Genomic DNA, 13,876 nt, shown 5'->3' on the forward strand with positions numbered 1-13,876 from the left:
TCCATGCCCAGTTTCCTCTATTGTTAACATCTTAAATGAATATGATACATTTGTTGCAGCCAGTGAACCCATATTGATACTTATTATTAACTGAAGTCTATACTTTATTCAGATTTCCTTAGTTTTTTACCTAATGTCCTTTTACTATTCTAGGACCCAATTCAGCATTTATTGTCATGGCTCCTCAGGTTCCTCTTAGTTGTGACAGTTTCACAGCCCTTTCCTTATTTTTGATGACTTTACAGTTTAGAGGAGTACTGATCAGATATTTTATAGAATGTTCCTCAGTTGGAATTTGCCTTATGTTTTTCTCATCATCAGACTCGGGTTATAGGTTTTTGAGAGGAAGATCACAGAGGTTAAGCACCATTTTCATCACATCACATCACATCAAGAGTACACACTGTCGGGCTTCCCTGGTGGCGCAGTGGTTGAGAGTCCGCCTGCCGATTCAGGGGACACGGGTTTGTGCCCCGGTCCGGGAAGATCCCACATGCCGCGGAGCGGCTGGTCCTGTGAGCCATGGCCGCTGAGCCTGCGCGTCCGGAGCCTGTGCTCCGCAACGGGAGAGGCCACAACAGTGGGAGGCCCGTGTACTGCAAAAAAAAAAAAAAAAAGAGTACACACTGTAAGGTAACTTATCACTCCTGATGTTAACTTTGATCACCTGGCTGAGGTATTAGTTGTCAGCTTTCTCCACTATAAAGTTACTCTTTTCCTCCTTTCCATACTGTTTGGAAGGAAATCATAGGCATAGCCCACACTTAAGGAGTAGGGAGTCATGCTCCACCTCCTTGAAGGCTGAGTATTTAGGTAAATTTTTTGGAATTCTTCTATACAGGAAAGATTTGTCTATTCTCCTCCACTTATTAATTTAGTCATTTATATCCATGGACTCGTTTATTAAATACTTCATGTTATATTCTAACCACTTTATTTTGTTGCTCAGATTATGCCAGCTTTGACCACTGGAAGCCCTTCCAGCTGGCTTTTGTGTCCTTTTCCTATACTCCCATCATTGTGGGGCTTTTTTCCCCCTTTTTAACACTTTCATACTTTCTGATATTATAAGGTACTCCAGGATCATCTTGTATTTTTCCTACACCAGTCCTAGAATCACCAGCCATTTCTCCATGGAATCCTACTTCCTTTTAATGAAAATGGTGTTAGAAACCAAGATCTGGACACTAGGTGTGCTTATTGGTACTGAGGTATTATTGGTTCTGAGCCCTTTCAGCTCACAGAGCAAGGGAAAACGTGTGCATACTAATTCATGTATATATACATATTGATAAAATTTTATATATGAAACCATCTATATTTATAGTAAGCTAAACATGAATTTGTATTGATATCTCCAACTCTAGTCCTTTATCACAAGGATCATTCTAGAATGGCTTTGTTTTAACATTATTTTATTCATAAAGGGAAACTTGCCATTCTAAGTAGGAAGATTTGCCCCAGTCCTCACTGATACAATTTTTCTTTTTCTGTTTCTCTGTGAATAACAAATGTGTTGCTGAATGCTAAGACTGATTGATTCATTCAGTAAACACTTAGTGAGCACCTACTGTGTACAGCTCTCTATGCTAAATACAAAATTATGACAAACATGTGTCAAGAGTGGTCCCTGCCTTCAAGGAGCTGGAAATGAGGCTGAAGGGAAAACTACAGGAACCAATTTCTAATGATCATCAGGGACGCTAGGGCAGAGGACAGAGGTCTAGGAATTCAGAGGAGATAAGATCATGTTCCAGGAGGTCACCTGGAAGGATGGCGGGATTTAGCCGACAAAAACAGGGAAAGAGTGTAAGAGTTGCAAGCAGTGGGTTTCTGTTGTTTCGGAAGGCCCAGAATCCCCCATTCTATCTTACGAGAGCAGCTCCTCAATTTTCCATTGAGGAACTCCCTAAACCCAGTCTTGGTGGAACTGACAGGCTGCCATGCCCTGTCCAGGTCAAGAGGTGAACACTTTACCCAAGCGAGGACATTCAGTGAACTTTTGCCAGGAATTGGAATTTTAACTCTCCTTCTGCAGAGACTGTTGGTGACTTCCTGCTCCCTTGGTTTCCTGAGCCACCCTGGGTACTGTCTTCCCTGAGCTTGGGAACTCATCTTTTCCATTGATTCTGTGAGCCACCCTGAATTACTCTAATAAATTCCCTTTTTGGCTTAGGTTAGCCAGAATCGGTTCTGTTCTGTTCAACCAAAGAACCTAAATGGTAGCTTGAACAATGGCTTAGAGTTGGGGGGAGGGGGTAGATGTGCTTGGGTAGTAAAGGATAGTCTGTCTGGTTAGTATGCAGAGCACATACGAGAGAGCTAGTAGTTGGAAATAAAGTTGGAAAGGTCGCTTGGGTCCGGAATATGGAGGGCCTTGACTGTTAGGCTCAAGTGATCCAATCAGAGCCACATTTTAGAAAGATTAAGTGGGGGAAGGGGTCAGGTAGGGAAAAAGGGAAACCAGGGTGGTTGGTAGCATAGCTTCTTTTGTAAAGTCTTGCACTGACTACACTATTTATTCAATTTGCCATCAGTTTTCGAGAACTGATTATGTGCCAGGCTCAGTGCTAAATTTTAGGACTAAGACATGGTTCCTGTCTTCCCATGGCCTCCAAGGTAGAAGATAAATCAGACCTGTAAGTGTGAGAGATAAATCATGAGAATTAGGTAAGGGTTCTAGGGGTTTTCTGCAAGAGTGAGTAGTTAATTCTTCTGTTGGGTTAGAAAAACTTCAAAGAGGTAGTAATTTCTGAAAAGAGTTTTGAGTAGCAGTTTGCCAGGTAGTCACAGTGGAGATGGGCAGGAGCAGAGGGATTAAAGATCTGGAGTGCTGGAAATATATCAGGGTTAGAGATAAAGGTTTGGTCCAGGATAGGCTTGTCTTGTTTCATATTCTGCACTATTGCAAAAATACAGTGTGGTTCTACTATAATTTGTGGAGATGTTAGATGGATTGACATGTACCAGAAGCATATAAATTTGGGGTCGTATACTAAATTTTTAGTCTGGCCATATGTAGGCTTAACTGCCTCAAAGAGGGAAAATCAAGCTGAATTTTAATTCTAAATGTGCACTTTTCTTAGGGAGAAATTCTTAGAGTACACACAAAACACCTTCTGTGATAGCTACCCCCTAGTTTGGTGGGGGGTGGTGATCAAAGGGAAGGAGTTGAGGTTACCAGAACCTAGTTATTATTCTAGTAAAAAGTAACTTCTATTAAAGATTCCCCACTTGGTATTAACTATCCTTCTGAAAAGTTAGTCAGCTGCTAGGTATTGTACCCATTCAAGCTTCCTGACTTTTCCAGTCTGTTATATTGGTCATTGGGTTTCAAGTCACAGAAAGCCAACTTAAATAAAGAAAAAGAAATGTGTTGTTTCAAAAAACCAAACAATGATAAAGTCAAGTAAAACCTGTTCCAGAGTTATCTGGAACAAGAAACTAACTAACAAAATCTATTTAATCTTTATCTATCTATCTATCAGCTTTGCTTCTTTGTAAATATAGGCTTTCATTCCCAACCACTGGAAATTGGCTTGCTCCTTGTAGCTAGAGCAATGGATGCCAACAGCTTCTAGACTCACATTCTCATAACTCTACCAAGAGAGAGGAAAAGACTTTCCTGTTACTACAGGACTTTGATTAGTCTGATTGGATCTTATACGCATCCCACCCTCACCCCCCAGACCAATGTAGCCAGAGGGATTGAGCTACTAGTATTAGTCTAGCTGGAAAGAGAAGGCCATCCTTTGGCAAGTCACTGTGACCAGAGAGGCAGGGTCATAGAAGCACATAGTATCTCCCATTGACCTACTTGGTGAAGAGGAGAGCCTCAGAAGAGTGAGGCTTATTGCCTGAGAAGAGAAGGGTGTTAGGTAGACAAAAATATAAATGGTCAGTAAATTAGGTTAGCACAAAACTCAGGTGCCATCTCTAAATAAATGGGCTGATTGATTTGGAATGGGAGTAGGGAAAATTTTTCTGAAAGTATCTGCTAGAACTTGTCTCTCCCAGAATGATGAATTATAGTTGAGTTATAACTTGATTGTGGTTGAGTTTGAAAAAAATCACATACAGACACTTAGCACTTCACAAATTAAAAGTAATTTCTCTTGCATCAGCTTATTTGAGCTAAAAAGAATACAGTAGATGCTTTAAATTTCCGTTTTAGACAGTTTAGACTGAGTCTCAGTAAAAACTCTTTCTTACCCAGAAGCCCATAACCATGAGTAGATAATGGCTTTGGGGTTAGAATCAGTAGTTCTGACTTTAAATATTTCTTCCATTACACTCAACTCTTAGTGAAAGCATAATTTTTTAAAGGATTGTAAGGACTTGTCCAGTTTTAGGAATTGTTGTTATATGTGACTTTTAAATTGTATTCATAAATCCACTATTCCCAATTTATTAAAGTCATGACTTTGCGGATTCCTCATGCCACCACTAAATCTGCTATTGTTGACACAGTCTCTTCTAAAGTTTAGACCAAAATAATTTTTGGTTTCTCTTAAAAATGTTATGGCATCTCTTAATTCAGTGTTCCACAGGATTATGTATTTCCAGATAGCCTAGAATCAGTGGCTTATAGCAGTTCCCAACCCACTAAAGAATGATATGGCCGTTTGAATGATAATGGTAATTCTCTACTCTGACCAGAAAGGAAAAAAGGTACATAAAAATAGAAGTTTTTAAATATTAAATTTATCTGTATCCTTAGCAATTCCTTGATGTTATTATTTGTTTCAGATGAGAAGAAGCAGGTGGTTGCAAATGTGGAGAAACAGCTCGAAGAAGCAAAAGAACTGGTATGTGTAGACTTGGTAACATATTTAAAACACAACCAGAGCCGTTTAATCTGATGCCTTCCTCTAAGTCTCTCTTTTTATTCATTGTAGAAATGTGAAACATTACTGATTAGCAGTTCATGATTCAGAATTCATCAGTTTTTAGATGGAAGGGAATTTAATCACTTCTTGGGATTTTATTCTTCTTAGTAAAGGTGATTCATTAAATGTCCACCTCGAATTTTTATTCCTTCATAATAATTTTCATAATGGTTATAAATAGCTAACACTTGTTAAAGGCATCCTGGGTACTAGACACTGGGATAAGCGTATTACTTTTTAATATTTAATTTTCACCAAAAGCCTGTGAGATAGGTACTATTTGTACCTATTTGTAAAAATTGTTAAGGATCGAGATTTTCCCCTGCTTGCTCACCAATAAGTGAGCCTGCCACAATTTCATGGATGCTGATAGAAGACATGAGATTCCTAGGTCAGAGACCAAAGGCTTTTATTAGTCGCAGCAAAAGCAGCTGCCAAAGTTGCAGCAGGCTGGCGTCAGTTCCCTGAGGCCCAATTCCCACAGGGCTGATGCATGTTTGCCTAGAAGAATGCCTACACATACAGCAGATTATCTTATAGGAGAGGAACATGGAGCCTGGGGAACATACTGCTTTATAGCAGCCTGTAAGTAAGCCTGCTCTTTGCCCCAAGGGACACATTGTTTCTTACCCCAGCATTGTTCCCTGCCTGGGAATCAGTGGTCAGGACCTTGCATTCTTGGCATGCCCAGCAAGACATGTAGAAGCATGAGAGACCCACAGAGGAGTGTCATTACCCCCATTTTGTAGATGGGGAAACTGAGGCTTAGGAAGATTGAGTAACTTATCTGAAGTCCCACACCCAGTAAGTGGTGAAGTAAGGATTTGTACTTAGACATGCTAAACCCAGAGCTCTAGCTAGCTTCTCAAATCAAGGAGCAAAAAGTATTAAAATATATTGTGTCCTAATTTTTGGTTTCAAAGCCAGGTATTGCAAGTATGATTCAACTTGTTACTGCATTGTGGTCCTAAATGAGCGTGTTGCTTTTCTAAATACTGAAGGCTACTACTTGGTGTTCTAACTGATAAACTTACAACAGTTTCCCAAAGTGTGTTTCTGTTAACTGGTGTTACCTGTTCAAACAAGTTCGGGAAACTGTAGCTTAAACAGAATTCTCCAATTCTGGGTCTTTTTCTTGTTATTATTTTTCTGTAGAACCTTCTTAGACCCTAAAGTAGGCTACAAGGCGCGACGAGTCTCTAGGAAGGGACTCTAAGGGGCAGCACTTCTCAGGCTTATTTGCCTGAGTAACATTTGTTAACAGGACCATACACGGGGAGCTGCTGCTTTGCAAGGTCTGAGGAATAGGCGGCTGTAGCCTCCCATCACACCACAGACCTTTCCTTCGTGTCTGTGAATGCTAAGGAGGCGCGTTGCAGAGCTGCTGCTCCATCTCGCCTGTCTCTGCTGCTTTTCTAGCTGGCGGAACGCCTATGCTCTCCTCACCCTGTAAGATCTACTTCTCATCTCACTATCTCTGAAGGGGCAGCTTTGTTCTAACTCTTCAGCTTCTCATGTTTGCCTCTCTTTTGGAAGTTTTCTTTTTTTTTTTTTTTTTTTGTCCCCAATACTTTTCTGTTTCCTTTCTCTCCTTTTTATAGTCAGCTGATTCTCTCATGCTTCCTGGCCTTCACGTGAAAAGACTGGCCTTTTATATACCATAGCTGCCAACCGGGACGCTTCTTCCTTCAGGTTGGCAGGCTTACCATAAGTAATACAACTGATCAATTCTTTGGATCTTGAGTTAACTTCTTATCTTGTTGAGTTCTCAGTAGCGGGTGTTTTTGTTTTTGTTTTGTTTGCCATCAAAACCTGTGTTTTGGTTCATTGGTTTGCCTTCTTTTGGAGACGTTGCTTTACTTGATGATATTAGAAAGCTGGTTTCCTGATAACCAAGGTTTCACTGTACCAAGAAAAACTGAGTTATACCCCCATGGAGCTTATGGTCATCTCCATTGGTTACTAACATAAGGAGTTTTGTCTTAGATATGTTTCTATTTGTTTACAACGATCAGGAGATGATATACTTAATTCTGATGGCATCCTTATTATTATATACTGTCCTTTTGATGAGGATGCTGTGAGAAGAACTTCATTATGATTTTACTTATTAGGATGAGTTGTATTTCTGCTGAACAGGTTGCATTAATCTCTTGGACACTGCATGTCTCATAATTACTGTGTCTTCCACTTGACATTGGTCACATGAATGTTGTGACAACATGAAACTAGTGCATATTAGCCTTATTTCTGGTTTTGTTTAAAGTGTTTGTTGTGTGTTTCCTTTTTTTCTTTCTTACCTACTTTTGGTTAGTTTTAAGTGTCCTTGTAAAATGCCTGAAACAAAAATGTAGTTAACGCCCGGATTTTCTCTTCCATGTACTTTTGCAGTTATTTGTCTGGATGATCCTGCTCAACCTTATTAGAACTAAGTACATAATGATGATTTCAGAGAAGTGCTCTAAATAATTGCCTTGCTGAGTAACTGATTTATTGGTGCTTCACATTTATGTTGAGACATGTCAATAATTTAAATGGTTACTGCATAAATCAAGGGTAATTAAAACAATCTTTTTTTTTTTTTAATAAAAATCAAGGCCTGTGAATTGAAACATGGTGTTTTGGTTTATCTGAGTTCTACTGTTGTTACTCAGACTCTAACACTGGACAAGTAAGAGTTTTATTAGTGCCAAGTGTATAGTGTTCATGGAAATAATTAATTAAGATTATTTGCTTTAAAAGGCAAAATATCTGACAACATTTTTGGATGTGAGTTTATTAGACATGGCCTGAGCCAATTTGTAGTTGTTGGTTTTTATTTTTTAATGCCATATCAGCTGATACCTTGTATCATGCTTGCTGTATTTCTTCTTCATCATCAGTAATCATCACTCCTATTATTCACATTAATCTAGTGTTTACCAAGTAAGACACTGTCTTAAGCACATTATAGGAATTACCCTGTTTAATCTTTATAACTGCCCTACAAAAGCCGTACTGTTTTTAGAAATGGAAAGAGTAAGACCCAGAGAAGTTAAGAAGCCTGTCCAAGGTTGCATGACTAGTAAGTAGTGTAGCCTACGATGTGAACTGTGAACGCAGGCGTCTGACTTGAAAGCCTGTGTTCTTAACCATCATACTATTTCTGTATTGCCTCCCGTTAAATGCTCATGTGCTGTATGCAAAGTGTTATATCATGACAGGTTGTTATAAAGTGCCCTGCTCTGATTTCAGTGAGCTTTGTGTAATTTTATGTTACTGTATCCATTTAACTCCATATCAACATGGTTAAAAAGTATAAGACTAGCGTTTAAGATCCCATATTGGTTGCCATGGGATTTTCCTAATCAGAAAAGACTTTCCAGGAGAATTTTCACCAAATGACTAAGACTGGGCTGACATTTCATAGAATAATTGTAGAAATAAGGGTTTGGTTTATCTTGGCGTAGTTCTGGTGGTTTGGGGTCAGAAGACCAGACCTGGTTGGGTGGAATGATAGGATACTCCACGGATAGTCAGGTCATTATCATTGAGGAGGTTTGGCTTAATGCACATAGTTTTACAAAATGCTTGACAGAGTAAACACTTTGGCACTCTATATGTCCCTTGGCAAGCACTCAGTACCTATTCGTTGACCTTAACAAACATGGAGCACAAAAATAGTCCCAGTGTTCAATTGACCACAGGCAGTTAGCTCCCTGGGTCTGGTTCCTCAAGTTGTAAACTGAGGAATTGGAATTAAATCCTTTCAGCTCGAAATGTCTAGTCAGATGAAGAGTAAGCATATGGTTTAAGTCATGTTTTTCTCTCACCCTTCCAGTTGGAACAGATGGATTTGGAAGTCCGAGAGATACCACCCCAAAGTCGAGGAATGTACAGCAACAGGATGAGAAGCTACAAGCAAGAAATGGGAAAACTTGAGACAGATTTTGTGAGTCAGATTGCACCCTTTGTTGTACTTACTGGTCTTCACACTGGTTTTCATGTCGTTTTTATTGTTGCCCCCACACGCCTCAGTCAGCATTAAGTGCATCGTCTTTGGGAGCTTGTGCCAAAGACTTGGGGATCTAAAAATGCTTGTAGAGCTGGCCAGTGATGGACTTGAAGGTATGTTGGATTCCTGACTCACAAAATAGATCCAAATCATGTGGTTTTTTGAGTTTAGATAGTATTTATTGGTATTTAGCATTTATTAGAATTTTGAAATCCAATTTGGGGCCTTTTCAGAGTTTGCAGCCTTTAAACTGCGGTGTTCATGGATGGACTTCAGGGGCTCGTGAATGTCCTGAAATTATATCAGTATTTTTAGATGTGTGTTTCTATGTGTATTTTTTTCTGGGATAGGCTTCATAGCCTTTATTATTAGAGTCTTAAAAAGATACATTATACCCCTTCCCCCCCAAAAGACAGAAGGAACTCAATGAATAATTTATATAAGGGATCCTTTGTGTTGATTGTCTCATGAGAATATTTAGCTTTCTCTTCCTATATCTCTGAGTTTCAACTCCACCCACCTTATAGCAAATTTAAGAATATAAATTTAAAGATATTGATGTTAAAATTTTTAGTAATTAGAAAGTAACAGGAGTAGAAAAGATACAGGTGAGCAATTCCACTTCTGGGTATATACCCAAGAGAATTGAAAGCAGGATCTTGAAGAGATATGTGTACACCCTTGATCATAGCAGCATTGTTCGCAGTACCAAAAAATGGAAGCAACCCAAGTGTCCATCGACAGATGAATGGATAAACAAAATGTGGTGTGTGCCTACAATGGAATATTACACAGACTTAAAAATGCAGGAAATTCTGACATACGTTTTGATATGGATGAACCTTGAGAACATTATGCTAAGTGAAATAAGCCAGTCACAAAAGACAAATACTGTGTTTCCATTTATTTGAGGTACCTAAAGTAGTGTTTGTAGAAAGTAGATGGGTGGTTGCCAAGGGCTGAGGGAGGGGCACATGGGCAGCTACTGTTTAATGGGTATAGAGTTTCAGTTTTGCAAGATAAAAAGTTGTAGCGATTGGTTGCTCAACAATGTGAATATATTTAACCCTACTGAACTACACGCTTAAAATTGGTTAAGATGGTAAATTTTATATTAAGTATATTTTGCCACAATTAAAACTTTAAATTAAAAAAAAATGTAAATGAGGAAAGATCTGAGCTTTACCTGTGAGTGACAGGAGTCAGATGTTGGCATGTAAGTGAACTATTATTTCTGACCCTGGGGTCCAAATTCATAAAGAAAGTGAAGAATTTATAAGGATCATTCTGCCTCTGTTCCTTCCTTAGGTGTTTTACTTTTGGAGGCTATAACTGCTAGACTACAGTGTACCCTTCCACTATAAGGCCAGTGGTACTGAATCTAGTAGAAATTCCACCTAGAGTCTGGAAATAGGGTGATTTACAGTTTTGCATGTTTATTTTATATTATAATGGATATTTTCCTGAGAAGCTGAGATGGGCTATGTCAGTGACTCTGATGCAATTGCCATTTAAGTTGTGCGCCTATTAATTAAAAATTAAAATTGGAATCCACGATAGGCCTAAATTCAGAAAAGAAATGTAACTGCCTTGCTTCTGTGCTCTGTACTAGATAAAACCTTCTCTAACCACTTTGTGAAAGGCAGGTTCTCTCAGCAAGAATGTGAGATATGGTGAGAAAATTGGATTGATTTAAGAATTTGACAACTCAAAATTGTACTTAGACAGTTCTAATTAACGTTAATGTTTTAATATAAATGATGAAAGTAAAATATTTATAAGGATTATTTTAGTTTGCTTACCTCATCTTCATGAAACGCTTTCCCAAAGATTTTTCTCTTGATTTCTAAAACAACTAAGCATATTAGTCTGCTAGGGCTGCCATAGCAAAGTACCACAGACTGGACAGCTTAAACAACAAAAATTTGTCTTGTTGAAGTTCTGGAGGCTGGAAGTCTGAGATCAAAGTGTTGGCAGGGTTTGTTTCTTGTGGGGCCTCTCTCTGTGGCTTGTAGATGGCCGTCTTCTCCCTGTATCTTCTCCCTGTATCTTCGCATACAAACACAGTCTGCATGTGTTTATGTTCTAATTTCTTCTTATTATACAGAAACCAGTCATATTGAATTAAGGCTCACCCTAATGACTTTATTTTAATTCATTTAACTCTTTAAAGACCCCATCTCCAGGCTTCCCTGGTGGCGCAGTGGTTGGGGGTCCGCCTGCCGATGCAGGGGACACGGGTTCGTGCCCCGGTCCGGGAGGATCCCACATGCCGCGGAGCGGCTGGGCCCGTGAGCCATGGCCGCTGAGCCTGCGCGTCCGGAGCCTGTGCTCCACAACGGGAGAGGCCACAACAGTGAGAGGCCCGCGTACCGCAAAAATAAAAAAAGAATTACATTCCTGAAGAATAGAGTCCTTTAGGTATCATGTATTTGGATAAGCATTTCTCAGATATATTTTCTATTATAAAGAAAAATGGAAACAGCAGCTAGGAGCTAAACATTTAGTCTCCAGGCTATCATTAAAAAATTCATGTGTTCATCTGTCTATTTGCTGCCGCAGCTCTCTTCTGCTCTGTCAGGAAACGTCCTTCACCACCACCACCACCACCTTCTGTTGTACGGGACTCACAGTTTATAAAGTGCTTTAACACGCATTATTCATTTCACTGTAGGAAGGGTGGACAGAGCAGGTGCGGATTACTATCCCCATTTTACATGTGATAGAACCAAGAGGTCCAGCTTGATTATGGATTTCATTCAACAAGTCCTTCTTGAGCCCTATAGTGTATCAGGCAGTGTCCTAGGTGCTGGAAAAGAGCCGTGACTAAGAGAGAAAGTTCTTGCTCTCGTGAAATTTATATTCTAATGGGGAAGACAAGAAACAAGTGAATACATCTATCTTAATTTCAGGTAGTGATAAATGCTATAAAGAAGATGAGTAAATGGACAGACAGTGACCAGCAGGATGGTGTGACTGTTTGCCAGGGTGTTCTCTGTGCCCATTTTGCTAGGGTGTTTGTTCTCTGTGCCCAAGTGGGAGAGAGGGGTGCCTGGGGTTACAGCAGGGGGGGCAGAGGGAAGACCTCTAAGGGCATTGCAGGCGTGGTGAAGACCTTGGCCTCTGCTCTCGCTTGATGAGAAGCAGTTGTAGGGCGTGGAGCAGTGAGTGGTCCTTCGCCTCCTGTTTCGCAGCTTTGTCCACTTTACCTTACCACGTGAGGCATTTGAATAGAATGTAGGAAGTATTTATGTAATTCTCTTTTGATTCTTATTGTCTTTTTGTACTTAATTCTTTTGTCTTTTAATGGAATGAAGAATATCTTCTTAAAGACATTTGATAATTTCTTACAGTCATATACCATACCTCAAAGTATTGAATCCCAGGAAAAAATAGTAGAGATTGGTCCTTCAATCTTCAATTGGTCCTTCAATTGCAATGTTTATTGCAAATGAAGACGTTCTCTTATTCCCCTTGTAATAGCAAGGCTTTAAAAAAAATTTTTTTTTGCTTTATAACAAATTTAATCAGTTATACATATACATATGTTCCCATATCCCCTCCCTTTTGCGTCTCCCTCCCACCCTCCCTATCCCACCCCTCCAGGCGGTCACAAAGCACCGAGCTGATCTCCCTGTGCTATGCGGCTGCTTCCCACTAGCTATCTACCTTACGTTTGGTAGTGTATATATGTCCATGCCGCTCTTTCACTTTGTCACAGCTTACCCTTCCCCCTCCCCATATCCTCAAGTCCATTCTCTAGTAGGTCTGTGTCTTTATTCCTGTCTTACCCCTATGTTCTTCATGACATTTTTTTTTCTTAAATTCCATATATATGTGTCAGCATACAGTATTTGTCTTTCTCTTTCTGACTTACTTCACTCTGTATGACAGACTCTAGGTCCATCCACCTCATTACAAATAGCTCAATTTCATTTCTTTTTATGGCTGAGTAACATCTTTACTCATTAGAGAAATGCAAATCAAAACTACAATGAGATATCATCTCACACCAGTCAGAATGGCCATCATCAAAAAATCTAGAAACAATAAATGCTGGAGAGGGTGTGGAAAAAAGGGAACACTCTTGCACTGCTGGTGGGAATGTGAATTGGTACAGCCACTATGGAGAACGGTATGGAGGTTCCTTAAAAAACTACAAATAGAACTACCGTATGACCCAGCAATCCCACTACTGGGCATATACCCTGAGAAAACCATAATTCAAAAAGAGTCATGTACCAAAATGTTCATAGCAGCCCTATTTACAATAGCCCGGAGATGGAAACAACCTAAGTGTCCATCATCGGATGAATGGGTAAAGAAGATGTGGCACATATATACAATGGAATATTACTCAGCCATAAAAAGAAATGAAATATCAAGGCTTTGGGGGAACATCTATGCCAATGGGGAAAGCTAGAGGACAACTCAGTACTTTTTTCTTCAACCCCATTGTCTGCTTGCTTTCTTTTCTTGGCCCCTCTTCTTCCTCCTCCTCTGCCTGTCCCTCAGACGCCTGGTTTCTTTGGACGTCTTCTCCACTTACCCCACTGTCCTACTCCTTGTGTTATCATCCGCTCCTGCGGCTTCAATACCACAGCTATAATTCTCTTGGATTTCTCAGTCAAAACTCCCTACAGCTCTAAATTCATATTTCTTATTACTTACTGGGCACTGCTACCCCAGAGTCCTTTAAACACAAACACTTAAATTTGACAAGTACTAGTCACTTCAGAGTGATGTTTTAATTTTTCCCTCTTCATCCTCTTGTGCATCCAGTTGGTCACTGAGAGTTAACAATCCTGTCACTTAAATAGCTCCTGCTTTCATCTCCACTACTGGAAGCCTTCATGTTTCTCAGTCTGGATGATTGTAGTAGCCTTGCCTCCTTCCATTCTTCTCCCAGTCTAAACCACCCTCCACTCCACTCTGGAAATATGTTTCTAGCACACTGATCTGAATAGGTCACACTGTTCCACAGAATCCTACA

At 39.8% G+C, this 13,876-nt stretch overlaps 1 protein-coding gene across 3 annotated transcripts in view; it reads left to right on the forward strand.

The window, feature by feature from the left end:
- Positions 1–13,876, forward strand: part of VTI1A (vesicle transport through interaction with t-SNAREs 1A) — a gene marked incomplete at its 5' end in the record, with an annotated part of 359,894 nt that overhangs the window by 4,610 nt on the left and 341,408 nt on the right. For all 3 annotated transcript variants that reach the window (XM_079716619.1, XM_079716620.1, XM_079716621.1), the window contains 2 exons: positions 4,750–4,808; positions 8,710–8,820. In XM_079716619.1, the coding sequence (XP_079572745.1) occupies positions 4,750–4,808; positions 8,710–8,820 (170 nt within the window). The remainder of the gene's footprint in view (positions 1–4,749; positions 4,809–8,709; positions 8,821–13,876) is intronic.

This window comes from Hyperoodon ampullatus, assembly GCF_949752795.1.
Source record: "Hyperoodon ampullatus genome assembly, chromosome: 1".
Taxonomy (NCBI): domain Eukaryota; kingdom Metazoa; phylum Chordata; class Mammalia; order Artiodactyla; family Ziphiidae; genus Hyperoodon; species Hyperoodon ampullatus.